This window comes from Rutilus rutilus (assembly GCF_951802725.1).
Source record: "Rutilus rutilus genome assembly, chromosome: 12".
Classification (NCBI taxonomy): Eukaryota; Metazoa; Chordata; class Actinopteri; order Cypriniformes; family Leuciscidae; genus Rutilus; species Rutilus rutilus.
In genome coordinates this window covers 24,633,693-24,647,007 of record NC_140217.1, presented here as the reverse complement: position 1 = coordinate 24,647,007, position 13,315 = coordinate 24,633,693, and the positions used below count along the sequence as shown (strand labels likewise).

At 36.2% G+C, this 13,315-nt stretch overlaps 1 protein-coding gene across 7 annotated transcripts in view; it reads left to right on the top strand.

Moving 5' to 3' along the window:
- Nucleotides 1-13,315, top strand: part of evi5b (ecotropic viral integration site 5b) — a 57,285-nt gene that overhangs the window by 35,830 nt on the left and 8,140 nt on the right. For all 7 annotated transcript variants that reach the window (XM_084426450.1, XM_084426448.1, XM_084426445.1 and 4 more), the window contains 5 exons: nt 423-554; nt 2,108-2,248; nt 2,411-2,569; nt 3,864-4,010; nt 4,431-4,526. In XM_084426450.1, the coding sequence (XP_084282576.1) occupies nt 423-554; nt 2,108-2,248; nt 2,411-2,569; nt 3,864-4,010; nt 4,431-4,526 (675 nt within the window). The remainder of the gene's footprint in view (nt 1-422; nt 555-2,107; nt 2,249-2,410; nt 2,570-3,863; nt 4,011-4,430; nt 4,527-13,315) is intronic.

Genomic DNA, 13,315 nt, shown 5'->3' with positions numbered 1-13,315 from the left:
AGTTTGTCAAGTATGAGTGTAACTTTAGCAGAGAGTCTTGAAGCCGCTGCCTGTTTGATAAAATCTACATTCTCAACAGGAGGATGGGATATGGCTCATCAATTATTAATGTGCACATGCTCAACACAGAGAAAAAGTGGATAATGTGTCATGTGCTGTGGGGAAAGTGCTGTTTTACATAATGTTGTGTTGCAATCTCATTATGTTTTAATGTGGCAGGTGGTAAAACCATGAGCATAAGTGGAGAGAACCTTTTTTTTTTCTTTTTTTTCTTTTTTATCTGAACATTTTATGTAGTTGGTAAAATCAAACCACAAGAGCTGTTCAGATGTTATGTCAATGAGTATTCAATTGTTACACTGACATTAATTACAGGTTGGGATTTGATTGACAGAATTTTTAATCAAACTTTTTTTATTTAGAAGGGGAACCCACGCTACTCTGAGGAGTTCATCCTGCAGTTGGAGAAAGAACTGGTTCAGGCCCGACTAAAGGAGGCTGAGTCTCAGTGCGCACTGAAGGAGATGCAGGACAAGATCCTCGACATGGAGAAGGTGGTAGAACTTTATTACCATTCTCAATCACACATATTCACCTGTAGGCAGTTTTGTTTTTCCACCATAGTGGTGCTGGTACTTGTTCATGTTTGGTCAAGAGGCCTTCAAACCTCTCAGAAGCGGCATTTCAAGGAACCAAACAATGTGACTGGCTACTTTGCTACATGACCTGCTCACGAAGTACTATGCCACCCCATAGTATTTATTTATGCATATTTAAAGTTTTGAGTGTATATATTTTATCATCCTTTATTGAATTCCTATGTTTTGATGCCATCACACACTGCTTTCAATAATCATAAGTTATTTAAATATATTAAAATTAGGGATGCACTGATGTATCGGCCAATAATATCGGCCGAAAAAACAGCTGATGATCAGGGCTAATTATATCCTGTCAATCAAAAAGTGGCAGAAAAACATGTCAGACTGCAAATCATACAATGTGAGGGAAAAAAACAATAATGCATTAACAGTAAAAAAAAATTTTTACATTAAAACAGGCTCCATTTGGCCCTTTGAATAACCCGTAGTTCAAACCAGGGTTGCCAGGTCTGTGGTTTTTGCTACACCAAGCAAAAGTGTTGGTGCAGCAAAGTGTTTTTTTTGTTGTTGTTTTTTTGTAATTATTTTATCTGAAAATAAATAGCAGTTGAAAATAGTAGTTTGGGATCTGGTGTTAATCTTAACCTCTAAAGTTATAGTAATGTACCGAATGAGAGGGTTCCCTTTGTAGTTTACAGCATTAGTTGGCGGAGATTTGTATCAGCGGGGAAATATGGTATTGGTGCATGTCTAATTAAAATTCTAGCAATCAATTCACACATATGATATTATTATAAAAAATAAATATATATTTTAGATGGACGGTGTGGTTGGAGTTGCTTTGCAATTCAACACATATGTTGTAAAAGAAGCATAACTGGGATTTTTTTTAAAAGAAATTAATATTTTTATTCAGTAAGGATTATTTAAATTGATAATAAATAACATTAAATACTTACTTTTTTTTTTACAGAAATTCTGTTGCAAATAAATACTGCTGAACTTTCTATTCATCAAAGAATCCTGAAATAAAACGGTTACCACAAAAACACAGCACAACTGTTTTCGGTATTTATAATATTAACATGTTTCTTGAGCAACAAATACAATATTAAAACACCAATATATATTGCTATTTGAATCAATTTTAAATTATATAAAAATGGAAAAGTTGTTTTAAATTGTAACACTTTTTTTTTATTTAAAAACATCTTCTAAACTTAAATGTTGCATCAGATGTTTCTTGCATAGACTGCTTCAATGATTTTATTGAAAGTGACCAAGTTTGGTGCAATCTAGATTTGTTTTGCATTAGCCAGGCTGCTGTTTTTCTGAAAACTATACTGTGTCCCAACACCTAAACTATTTCAGCGGTTATTTGTTTATGCTTGTTTTTCTACACATTGAATTAATTCCAGGTTTGGCGCCGACTACAGCAACCTGAATGCAGAAAATGGCTTTCTGGTGTATAAGCTGACTTTTGTGTATATTTGTTTCTGTTACAGAGAAATACATCCTTGCCAGATGAGAATAATGTGGTACGTCTTCAGGAGGAGTTAATTGGTGTAAAGCTGAGGGAGGCGGAGGCTCTTACAGGGCTTAAAGAGCTTAGACAGCAGGTTAGAGACCTGGAGGAGCACTGGCAGGTGAATACACACACTCACATAGATTGCTGTTTCATTCTCAATATTACAATGTGTGTTATTCCCACAAGCTTACTCTGTTGCTGTTATACCATATGCTCTCCTTTTCATGCTTCAAATTAACACACAAATGTTTTAGTAAGATATTTTTGGCGTTGTGTGCAGAGGCATCTGGCGCGCACAGCGGGCCGCTGGAAAGACAGTCCGCGGAAAAATGCAATGAGCGAGCTTCAGGATGAGCTGATGAGCGTGAGGCTCAGAGAGGCAGAGGCACAGGCTGAGCTCAAAGAGACCAGACAGAGGATGCTGGAACTGGACACCCAGGTCTTGACACACGTCCCTCACACACTCACACACCTTTGCAGTGTGTCGGGCATTCATGAGAAGACCAATTTCTAATCCTATTTTCACATCTTTACTCATATTTTTCAAAGAATCATAATTTAAGACTCAGACTTGCTTAGCCAGACTTTTGTCCTGGCTACATCTACATCTTTTGTAGTTCATCAAACTACTGAAATGATTGTTTTGAGCCCTTTACTGCTGCCCACTGAATTTAAAGAGGAAATAAGTCAGAACATATACCTCCGGTTTCACAGACAAGGCTTAAGCCTAGTCCCAGACTAAACTGCATGTTTTACCTGAAAGCAACTTGCACTGACAATCTTAACATATGTCGGTGCCATTGTTTTTTCTTATGGACGTTTATAAAAGCTACTTAAATGTCTTAATTGAACTAAGGCCTAATCCTGGCTTAATCTAAGCCCTGTCTGTGAAACCGGGCCATAGTCTCGCGCAGCCAGACCTTCGCCTAACGACATGTGGTCTGGGCTCTATAGCCACTGCAATTGTCTCAGGAAGAGGCCGTCTGACTGACATGTAAAGTGACCAATCACAGTTTTGTTTTGTTCAACATCATGTTTAGGAGTGGGCTCATGTGGTGATAATTACAGACCTTTGTGCTATAACAGACTATTGATGCACTCATTGTTTACCTGTATATGCCACATATATTTCCATATCAGTACAGTACTGTACTTTACCTGATCTTCCATTTATAGATGAGAACACTAGTAACATTAGAACAATTGGGAATCAAAAGGGTTAGCTAAGCTTGGAAAGGAATACTTTCCCTGTATTACTTTCCACATGCGAACACATCTGTTTAAATTCAACTAAGTGACACAAACAAAACGCTCTGTCTAGAAGTTTCTTTTAGCTTTTTTTTTTTTTTTTAGTGTTAATTGCTACAGTATCAGAACTTTAAACACAGCTTTGTTTCCTGGTGGACAGTTAAAGATCACCGCACACTTGGCTCCCAGAAAACCTGTAGAAGTCGGCCAATCAGATTCAGACTTTTGCCTTCGAAAGTGTTTCCAGTTTTGTGTGCCTAATGCATCAGTTCAGCTAGTGGGTAATGTCTGAAGTGTGCAATGTCTGAAGCTGGGACTAGAGAGCATACACAGATTTTAGGCCAGTAGAGGGAGACAAAGTTAATGCATTTTTACTCTGACATGATGGGCTGTATCTGTTATCAGAGTTGGCACTGCTGTCTTTTTTTAAGGAAAACCGCAAATTCTTTGAGTTTTGAATTCATAATTATTTTACTCACTTACAGAATCAAAGACATAGTAATCAACTGCGGCGAGCAGAACTGGAGGCACAAAATCTACAGGAGCGACTGCAGGTTTTGACCAACCAGAACAAGATGTTGCATGCAGAGCTGCAGGAGATGAAACGGAAACAGGCTGAAATAGAGTGCAAGGTGATGATCATTTACATGACATTAACTGAGTAGTCACAGTCAATACCTCAGCAAAGTGCAAAAATGTAGTCTTTATCCAAATAGTATTATCATTTTACAGAAGGATTTATTTTATTCTAGTTACCATTACACCTTTTATGCAATTAGTAATCTGCCAAAAATAAAAATACAAACAAAAGCAAAATATGCCTCATTACTACATCTTTGTATGATTTGGTTGCATTTCCTCATTCATGACTTAGCTTTAAATAGGGTTTAGGAGTTCCTGTCAGCGCTTCAGTTTTTAGAGATCAGCAGAGTAGATGCAGAGTGTGTTTCTGCTTTCAGTTAAACATACAAAGATAAACCATTCAATAAAAGCTGAATATATGTTCACAGTTGTTTCATTTCACAGTTTTTTTCTCTTTCTCTCTCCAACAGAATAAAGAAGAGGTAATGGCTGTGAGATTGAGAGAAGCTGACAATATTGCTGCCATGGCTGAGCTTCAGCAGCAGATCTCTGAGCTTGAGATTCAGGTACAAATAAGCAAAGAATCGCACTCCTTCAGTCCTATTAAGTCTTACACAGCCCAGCCCAGCACATCACAGCACAGTCAATCTGTCCAATACATGACAGTAGTCTCTTCATAACAGAGCTGCTCATAGATCCCTTTCATAGTATTGCTTTTTTTGTTGTTTCTAGAATACCCGTTAGATAAAACATTTTTTTAACGTGATACTATTTTTCTGCTATCATATCATTTTGAGTATATTTGTCCACTATATTTAAGCTCTAGTGTGTAATTGAGGGTTTTTTTTCGCACAGGGATTCTTTGTAAACATAGTTCATCATGGTTCAGTCTGACTGTAAATTGACTGAAAAAAACAAACATCCTGAGGATGGTTTTTAGTCAAGAATGGTGCATTGCTGCCTTTTATGTATGAAAGGCCCCATTTTTGTATTGTGCGTTTTCAAAACATTTCTTGGTAGATTTGGTAAGATATGTAATTTTTGTAAATAATTTTGATTGAACCAAAACCCACACAAAAAGTGCAATAATGTATGTTAGATGCCTTCAAATGTTATAAATAACATCTGTAATTCTTCTTATCTAGCTTTGCAACATGTTAAAAATGTTTCCTTTTTCAGCATCAGTAAGATGCGGACACTCTTTTCAAGTAAATCAGTTGAAACTTACTGCAATTACTGCAGCTTTGACATTACAGTAAATAAGAGCATACATGTATGTCAACCGTAATTGAAACGCAGGTGTGTTTTGATTTGAGGGAAAGATTATATTAGTAAGATTTACTGGATTGAAGTCAGAAGTGAGATAAGCGTTTGATCTCTTCAGAGAAAATGTTGCGTTCACCATACAGGAAGACAAATTATTTTAAAGATTGTCTATGTATGTCATCAGTGCTGTTTTATATCAGTGTGGGGTGTTTGACTTAACTTCCTGAGACAGATATAAAGCGGGCTTTTTTGTATTCGAAACTAAATCTCACCTTTATATGAGAGTTTGTTCATTTCGCTTGCAAGCTTTTCTCAACACTTTTTTTTTACCTGTGTATGAAGTGTGATGATGTTGGACAGTCTGCGTAATCTAACATTTAGCTGTTTCCTTTCCTTGAGAGATTTGTATTTTGCTAGATGTATGCAAGTGATTTATGTGTGCTGAAATTGCATCAAGTTCGCAATATATCAGATTAGACAAGCATGCTCCTTTTAGGCATATGCAGCTCTTAGCTGTGGTTCTGTGGTTTTGGCTACCTACATGGCTTTTACCCTGAGGGCTGTGGGCAACATATCTGGCTCACCATACTTTAATTCACTTTTTGACTGTTGGTACAAGACAGTGAAGATGAGAGAGAATGAGAGAAAGAAACTACCCATTGCTTGTTTATCTATCAGTCAAGAACACACCAAATGAAAGCTTATTTTCATGATTGAAATCTATTTGAATTCAGGCTAACACAGTTATTGAATGCAGTTTATTATAAGTTTCACACAGTTTATTAGTGCTGTTAATGCATTTATTTTACATTTATAACTGTTCGTTCTGTTCTGTGTTATTTACTAAAAACTGACTTAAATTTACTAAAACCTTTTGTAGCTAGTAAGAATTGGAATACAAAAAACAAGCATAGCAGGTCAGCAACATCTTTACACATGTAAGATTAAGTCCATAAAGTACTAAGGGAAAATTCTGCATTATTTTGCAGTTCAGTGTTTTTTTGTGTGTTTTAATGCAGTTCAATGCAAATTTAAGCTATTTGTCATCGACACAAGTTGCGCACACGCACTCAAATAAGTAAAATGATTTGATTAAATTATGAAGCATTTAGAATTTGCATATCTATTCGTCATTGTTACCGACATAGCATCAAACCAATCGTTTATCTGTTCACCTTTCGCCCACTCTCAACTTGAACCATTGCTGGAAAATATAGCACCATGATGTCACCACAGCCTTATTCTTCTGGACTGACTCTGAGTCACCTGGTGTGAGTGTGGTTTTTATTTTCACTGGAAAGATCCACTATAAAGCAAACCTACAGGTCTGTCTGACACCAGACACCAACACACTAACCCAGCTCCCCAGCATACAGGAGATGTAGACACCTTTCAGAACACCCACACAGCGCATCAGTCCCGAGTCTGTTAATAGTTATTGTAACTGATGTGCAAGTAAGACTGAATGAAGCCTTCACAACGAAAATGCAGAGCATCAGCATTGCTTCTTTTCAGCATTGTTATGAGCTCTTGCCTAACTAAGAGTGGAGTGAAGTGGGTTTTTTTTTTTTTTTTTTTTAACACCTAGCAGAGCTCAGGGTTGAAACGGCTGCTTGCATGGCCCATGGGACCGCAGCTTAGCTATCTTCATTACCAGATGAGAAACCACTTCCTATCAGGCAGAGAAACGCACTAAGCAATAATCACAGCTCACATTTTGCTTTATGCTTTACTGCTCTGCATTCATATGATCAACTGTATCAGAGAGATTTAGCTCAGAACGTGTTTGTAAAATGCATGCATAAACGTGAACAAAGAAAGGGCAATAAGAGAAATCTCAGTAGTATAGTTATGAGTTGCTGCAGAGAGAAAAAGTGACATTTAGTAGAAGTGTTTCAAATCACAAGCGCCCCAAACACTGAAATGACACTGTTTGTTGCCATGCCAACCTGATATAGAACAACAAATACTGTATGTCCCGAACATTTTTTGTTGTTTTGTTTTAACATTTAAGGTTCTTTTCTATATCTGATCTGCGAAGCTCCTTTTAAAGTTACAGGTTAAAACGTTTAATTCGAATATTTTCAGTTTTACATTTAGCATGCATCAAATTTTAAAAAGGAGTAATGTCACAATAGAGTTAGTTCCATCAGATAAGAATTGCTCAATTTAACGAAGTTCAATTTTCCCCAGAATCAGGCCAACAGTTCAACTTTAATACATCAGTTCATCAGCATCACTATTTGATCGAGTCATTGTGGCTCAGTTGTGTTCTGCTTTTTGCGTGAAACGGTTATGCTGTTTATCTATTGATTTTATAAAGAAAAGTTGTGCTAACTCAAATCTTTGGATATGCTCTTTCTGAATGTATTTTAGCTTCTGATGAGAGTTGTTTAATTTTTACATGTAGATACATTGTCATGGAAGGCTTAATTTCGTAATTTCATTTTAAATAATTTAATACAATTTGCATTAAACTGGGACTCATACTTGCATTGTAGTCTACCTCATACTTCACAAATTAGGGATGCACAATATTTGGTCCTATATTGGTTATCGGGTGATATTACACACATTTCAAATTAAATGATATCAGTTAGCATGGGATATATTCATTTACAGTTAAATAATCTTTGCCATCATCTAACACTCACTTCAAGTTAATCTTCCAAACACACTAATCCTGTAGTAAAACTGCTTTAGCAAATCTCATTATAATGTTGTTATGCCTAAATTTACTTTGCATTTAAAATATTTATTCTAGTTTTGAGTAGTTTTATTTGATTTGATTTCAATTCACAAGCTCTTAATTGAATTCCTTTTTAATATCATATACTGTATATCCGACAGGTACAACAGTACATGTCAGTTTTTTCTTTAAATAATTATTTCTCAACTTAAGCTGTAAACTTTACAGGGAACCCTGTCAGTTGGTACAATACTATAATATTTACAGGTTCAAATTAATTAGGGTTGCACCTAACGATTATTTTTATTATAGGTTAATCTGTTGATTATTTTTCAATTAATCTGATGAATAATTCCACATCCTACCCAATGCTGTCCTCCGAACAATGTGTATTATAAAGCCTATGAAAACAAAAATAGTGCATTTATCTATGTAGGCGATGCTGTATAATATAAGCAAAAAAAGGTTCAAATACATTCTAAACCCAAAAACAACTGACTGCTTACTATTTTAAAGCAGAAATTAAAAATAAACAAAAACTCAAAATGTTAACTTGTACAAAGGCGTGAAGAACACACACATTCACTCTTCTGAACATAGTAATTATATTACTTCAATGGGCAATTCCAACAAGAGTGCCTTTACTGGCTTACTTGGCCTTTACTAAACTTTTTTCCTTTTTTAGTACGTTGTCATGTAAACACTCTGAAGAGGTTGAGTGAAAATGTAATGAATGTTATACAGTGCATATATTTAGCAAAATGCTCCTCTCTAGATTTTTTCTAATTGACTAACGAGCTATGTAAAAGTTGGCTGAATGGCTTGCCTGAGGTAAATGCAACGTTACATGACATTTACAAGATGTTTCAATCGGTTGAAACACTGATTGAGCGATTTATATTAGACAAAACATTTCAGCAAGTAGTATTTCTTTCAACATACCTTCTGATGTTTTTGTGATATAACTAGTTGAAGAGAGGAAGAGATGATCGAGTCACTTGCACTAGATGCTGGCATGAGCTCAGACCTCAAATCTTGCCCACGGTTTTAGTGTTTTGTTTTTATTTTAAATAGTATAGAATATTATTGACTATTGTATAGAATTTTAATATCAACTGTAACATAAAAAATTATAAGCTTATTATATCAGCCAGAATTGGTGCATCCCACAAATTTAAATTTTTCATGCGTGTAATGCAAACATTTTTTAACCCTCTGGTCCTCTTCATTTAGGTCGTGGTCAAAAGTGACTGAAGTCTTGAAATGTAACTTCTTTTTTTCCCAGGAAAACCAATGAAAGTTATTTTTTGTTCAATAATATTTTTTGATTATTATTTAGAATTTTGAAGGAATTTTAGGATACTATGCAATATTTCTAAAAAAATTATGAGATATTTTTTCCATTAGAAATAAAAAAAAAACTCAATAAATGCAACATTTCACATTATAATAGAGTGGAGTTCTTTAAAATAAATTTTTTTGAAGTGAGAAAGGTGCCATCTGGAGGCGTAAAAAAAAAAAAAAACTTGTGTAATGTCCTGTAACCACCTGTATAGCTCCCTATATAAATATATAGAGAGGCTTTTTGATTCCCATTGTTTTTTAGGCATAATTTCTTAATTTTATTAGGTTTTGCGTTTAGATATACATTTAGACATTCTAAAAGACTACTTTTTGTCAAGGTTTAGATATTTTTTGGTTAGAAAAGTTTCAGGTTTTGCATTATGATTACATTCAAACAATAATATTTGGTTAGAAATGGGAACACATGGAAAGCTTTTTTGTTACTCAGTTTTTAATAATTAAAAAATCTAACAAAATAAGGGATTGATTGATTATGTGATTGGCCTGGTGTGTGTGTGCGTGTGTGTAAGAGAATGAGTCTCTTTTTTATTTATGTATTTATTTATGATTTATTGATTTTATTTCAATAAATGCAGTCTTACACGTTCATTTCTGTGTCTGTGTGTCTGTGTGTGTGCGCGTGTGAGCAAGAGAGAGTCTCTCTTGTATTTTTTTCATGTATTGATTTTATTTCACATATTCTCAAAATTTGCTCTGTTGCAGTCTTACCAGTTCATTTCTCTTTCTGTGTGTGTGTGCACATGTGTGAGTGCGTGGGTGTCTAATTTGCATTCTTGATATTTTAGAGTGTCACCCCTTCATTGCTGTGCACTTTTTTCTGCACAGTGGCTGATCTGTAGTTTGTACCACCAAGATTTTTTTTATTTTTTCGTATTTCCCCTTCATTTCCTATGTCGGTCATTTTTGACCGCGAAGGAGCCAAGTTTTTTTCTTTTCTTTTTTTCCGACCCTTTAACATATCCAAATCATGTCCATGATTTTTTTTGTATGTTCACATAGCTAATGCGACAAAAGTCAACAAGTGTCATCCCATTCTAATGAAGCAAAAAATATATATACATTTCAAAACATTCGGTCATTTTTGACCGAAGAGGCTCAGAGGGTAAAGTTCTGTATTAGGGGTTGAACGACTTGATTAAAGTCAAGTTGAAGTCACCTAGTCACTGATGAGGTCATTAATGAACAAATCGCAAATCAAGCTGAGAGTCGAACGCGGGTTGCCTTATGAACAGCAATGACATATGACACAGCGCTGCTCACAAGGCTATTGCTCCTACATAACAGCTTATTTTTATCGGTTCTTTTGTCTTTGGGTCGTTATATTTCTCACAGATTTCTGCTCGTTCTAAATCAGATACTGATAAAGTAGCACAGTAAAGATTACATTTATATGAATGCATTAGTGAGAGAGCGATTGCTTGTGAATTCATTCTACTTGGCGCCGTGTCTCTAAATAGTGAAGCTGCGTGTTTTAGTTACTAAGAAATATATGGTAGAACTTTTCAGTTTCTAAGCTATTTTATTGATAAATCACATAACAGTGTTGACAATACATGTCTGCGCTACTGAATGTTTCTGTGTGTATGTGGTTTGCGAGCTACTGTCTGTATGTGTGTGCATTACAATGCAGCAGCACATTAGATCAGAACGGCGATTAACTTATGTGTACATTAAGCTGTTTAAAATGTGCATTCACCCGATTAATTTTGAGCATCCAGATGGTATAATCAAACATATCTTGTGGAGCATTCTCGGAGTATGCATTTAATTGTTATTTTAACTTTTTTTTATTTTTTAAATGTAGCTTATAGAAGTGGACTTCAAATATTTCTTATCCTGTTGCGCCCTCTGTAGGCCATGATCAGTGACTAGTTGACGTTAAAGCATAGTATACGTTAGTATAAAAGTATACGTTAAAGCATAATTTAATTGGGAAGAGCATGTTTTCGGGTTCTCATGGACCACCCCATTTACTTGTATGGGGGGGGGGGGGGGGGGTACTGAAGTGAGGAAGCCATTACTCAGACGTTTGATGTCCCTAGCTGCAGTCTGCCACCTGCTGATTTCATGCAGCTGAGTGTAAGGAAGTCAGCTAACTGCCTTTCCCTTATCACAACACTATGAGGGGGGAGGGGGGAGGGGGAGAAACCTCAAGAAAAACACAAATTCTTGGAAGAACACTTTAGATCCCTCTCCATCCCCATCTTTGGCCTATCAGAGAACTGCATGCACAGCCAAACGCAGACCACAGGAATTGAAAACACCCATCCCTGTTAGGGTGTGTGTGCATGTGTTGATCTTACCTCAGTACCTATATAATACACCCCTCTCTGCTTCTCCTTTTTCATTCTTCACTTTGTCCTGTGTGGCTTGCCATAACTGTACCGATACAGAGGAAAACGGCTCTTTGCAGCATGTTTGTAGTGTATGTTTTGATTTCCCTTTTTAACAGGTGTGAATGTGGTGGGTAAACATGTTATGTAGTGTGTACACATGTCTGTTCAATACCGCAGCTCCCCCAAGGTATTCAGCAGCAGTGAAAAACTAGTGGTACAACGGATCACATAACTCACGGTTCGGATCATATTATGGTTTTTGAGTCATGGATCGGATCATTTTTTTAATCAGCCAAAAAAATGTTTTTAATAAAAAAAAATATGTGGGGGTGAAATGACTGTGTTCACTGTATACATTAAATATAGATCTTTGTTAAAGTTGTGTTGTTTGATTTAAAGTTAATGATAAAGATAGCAACAGGTATCTATAGAGTGCTGTCACTTTTAGACCTAATGATACACATCTGATTTCTCTCCACTGTTCACGTTCACTTAATGCAGTGGTTCTTAAACTTTCTGTAGTGGCATACACTCTGCAGTCTAAGTGGAAGAGGGGGTACGCAGAAGGATGTTAAATTCCTCAGTCACACTGGGTTATTTCACCCAAAAATGAAAATTATGTCATTAATTAATCACCCTCATGTCGTTCCAAACCCGTAAGACCTTCGTTCATCTTCGTAACACGAATGAAGATATTTTTGATGAAATCCGGGAGCTTTCTGTCCCTCCATTGACAGCAACGTCATTGCAACTTTCAAGGCCCAGAAAGGTAGTAAAAACAGTAAAAAATAGTAAATTTTTAACTACAGTGGTTCAACCTTAATGTTATGAAGCGACGAGAATGCTTTTTGTGTGCAAAAACCCCCCAAAATAACGACATTATTCAACAATCTCTTCTCTTCCACGTCCTTCTCCTACGCTGTTGACGTAGTGTAAACAGTGCAGCGCTTCTGGGTTCTACGTCAGAACGTAGACTCACTATTGGCCGACGCTGGTCATGCGTGTGACGCTGGCCAATAATGAGCCGACGTTCTGACGTAGAACCCAGAAGCGCTGCACTGTTTACACTACGTCAACAGCGTAGGAGAAGGACATGGAAGAGAAGAGATTGTTGAATAGTCTTTGGTTTTTTTGTTTTTTTTTGCGCACAAAAAGTATTCTCATCGCTTCATAACATTAAGGATGAACGAAGGTCTTAAAGGGTTAGTTCACCCAAAAATGAAAATTGTCATTAATGACTCACCCTCATGTCATTCCAAGCCCGTATGACCTCCGTTCATCTTCGGAACACAGTTTAAGATATTTTAGATTTAGTCTGAGAGCTTTCTGTCCCTCCATTGAAAATGTATGTACGGTATACTGTCCATGTCCAGAAAGGTAATAAAGACATCATCAAAGTAGTCCATGTGACATCAGTGGGTTAGTTAGAATTTTTTGAAGCATCGAAAATAAATTTTGGTCCAAAAATAACAAAAACTACGACTTTATTCAGCATTGTATTCTCTTCCGGGTCTGTTGTCAATCCGCGTTCACGACTCAGCAGTGACACTGCTGACGAAAGATGCTGCTTTTTCGATTCTGTGTTTGCACGCTATATCTGAAAAGCCTCTCTCTGTGTGTGTGTGCAGATAACAGTGTGCGAGTGCACACTTGAATGGTTTAAAATCTCTTCTTGCACTTGCAATTAAAATCACTTGAA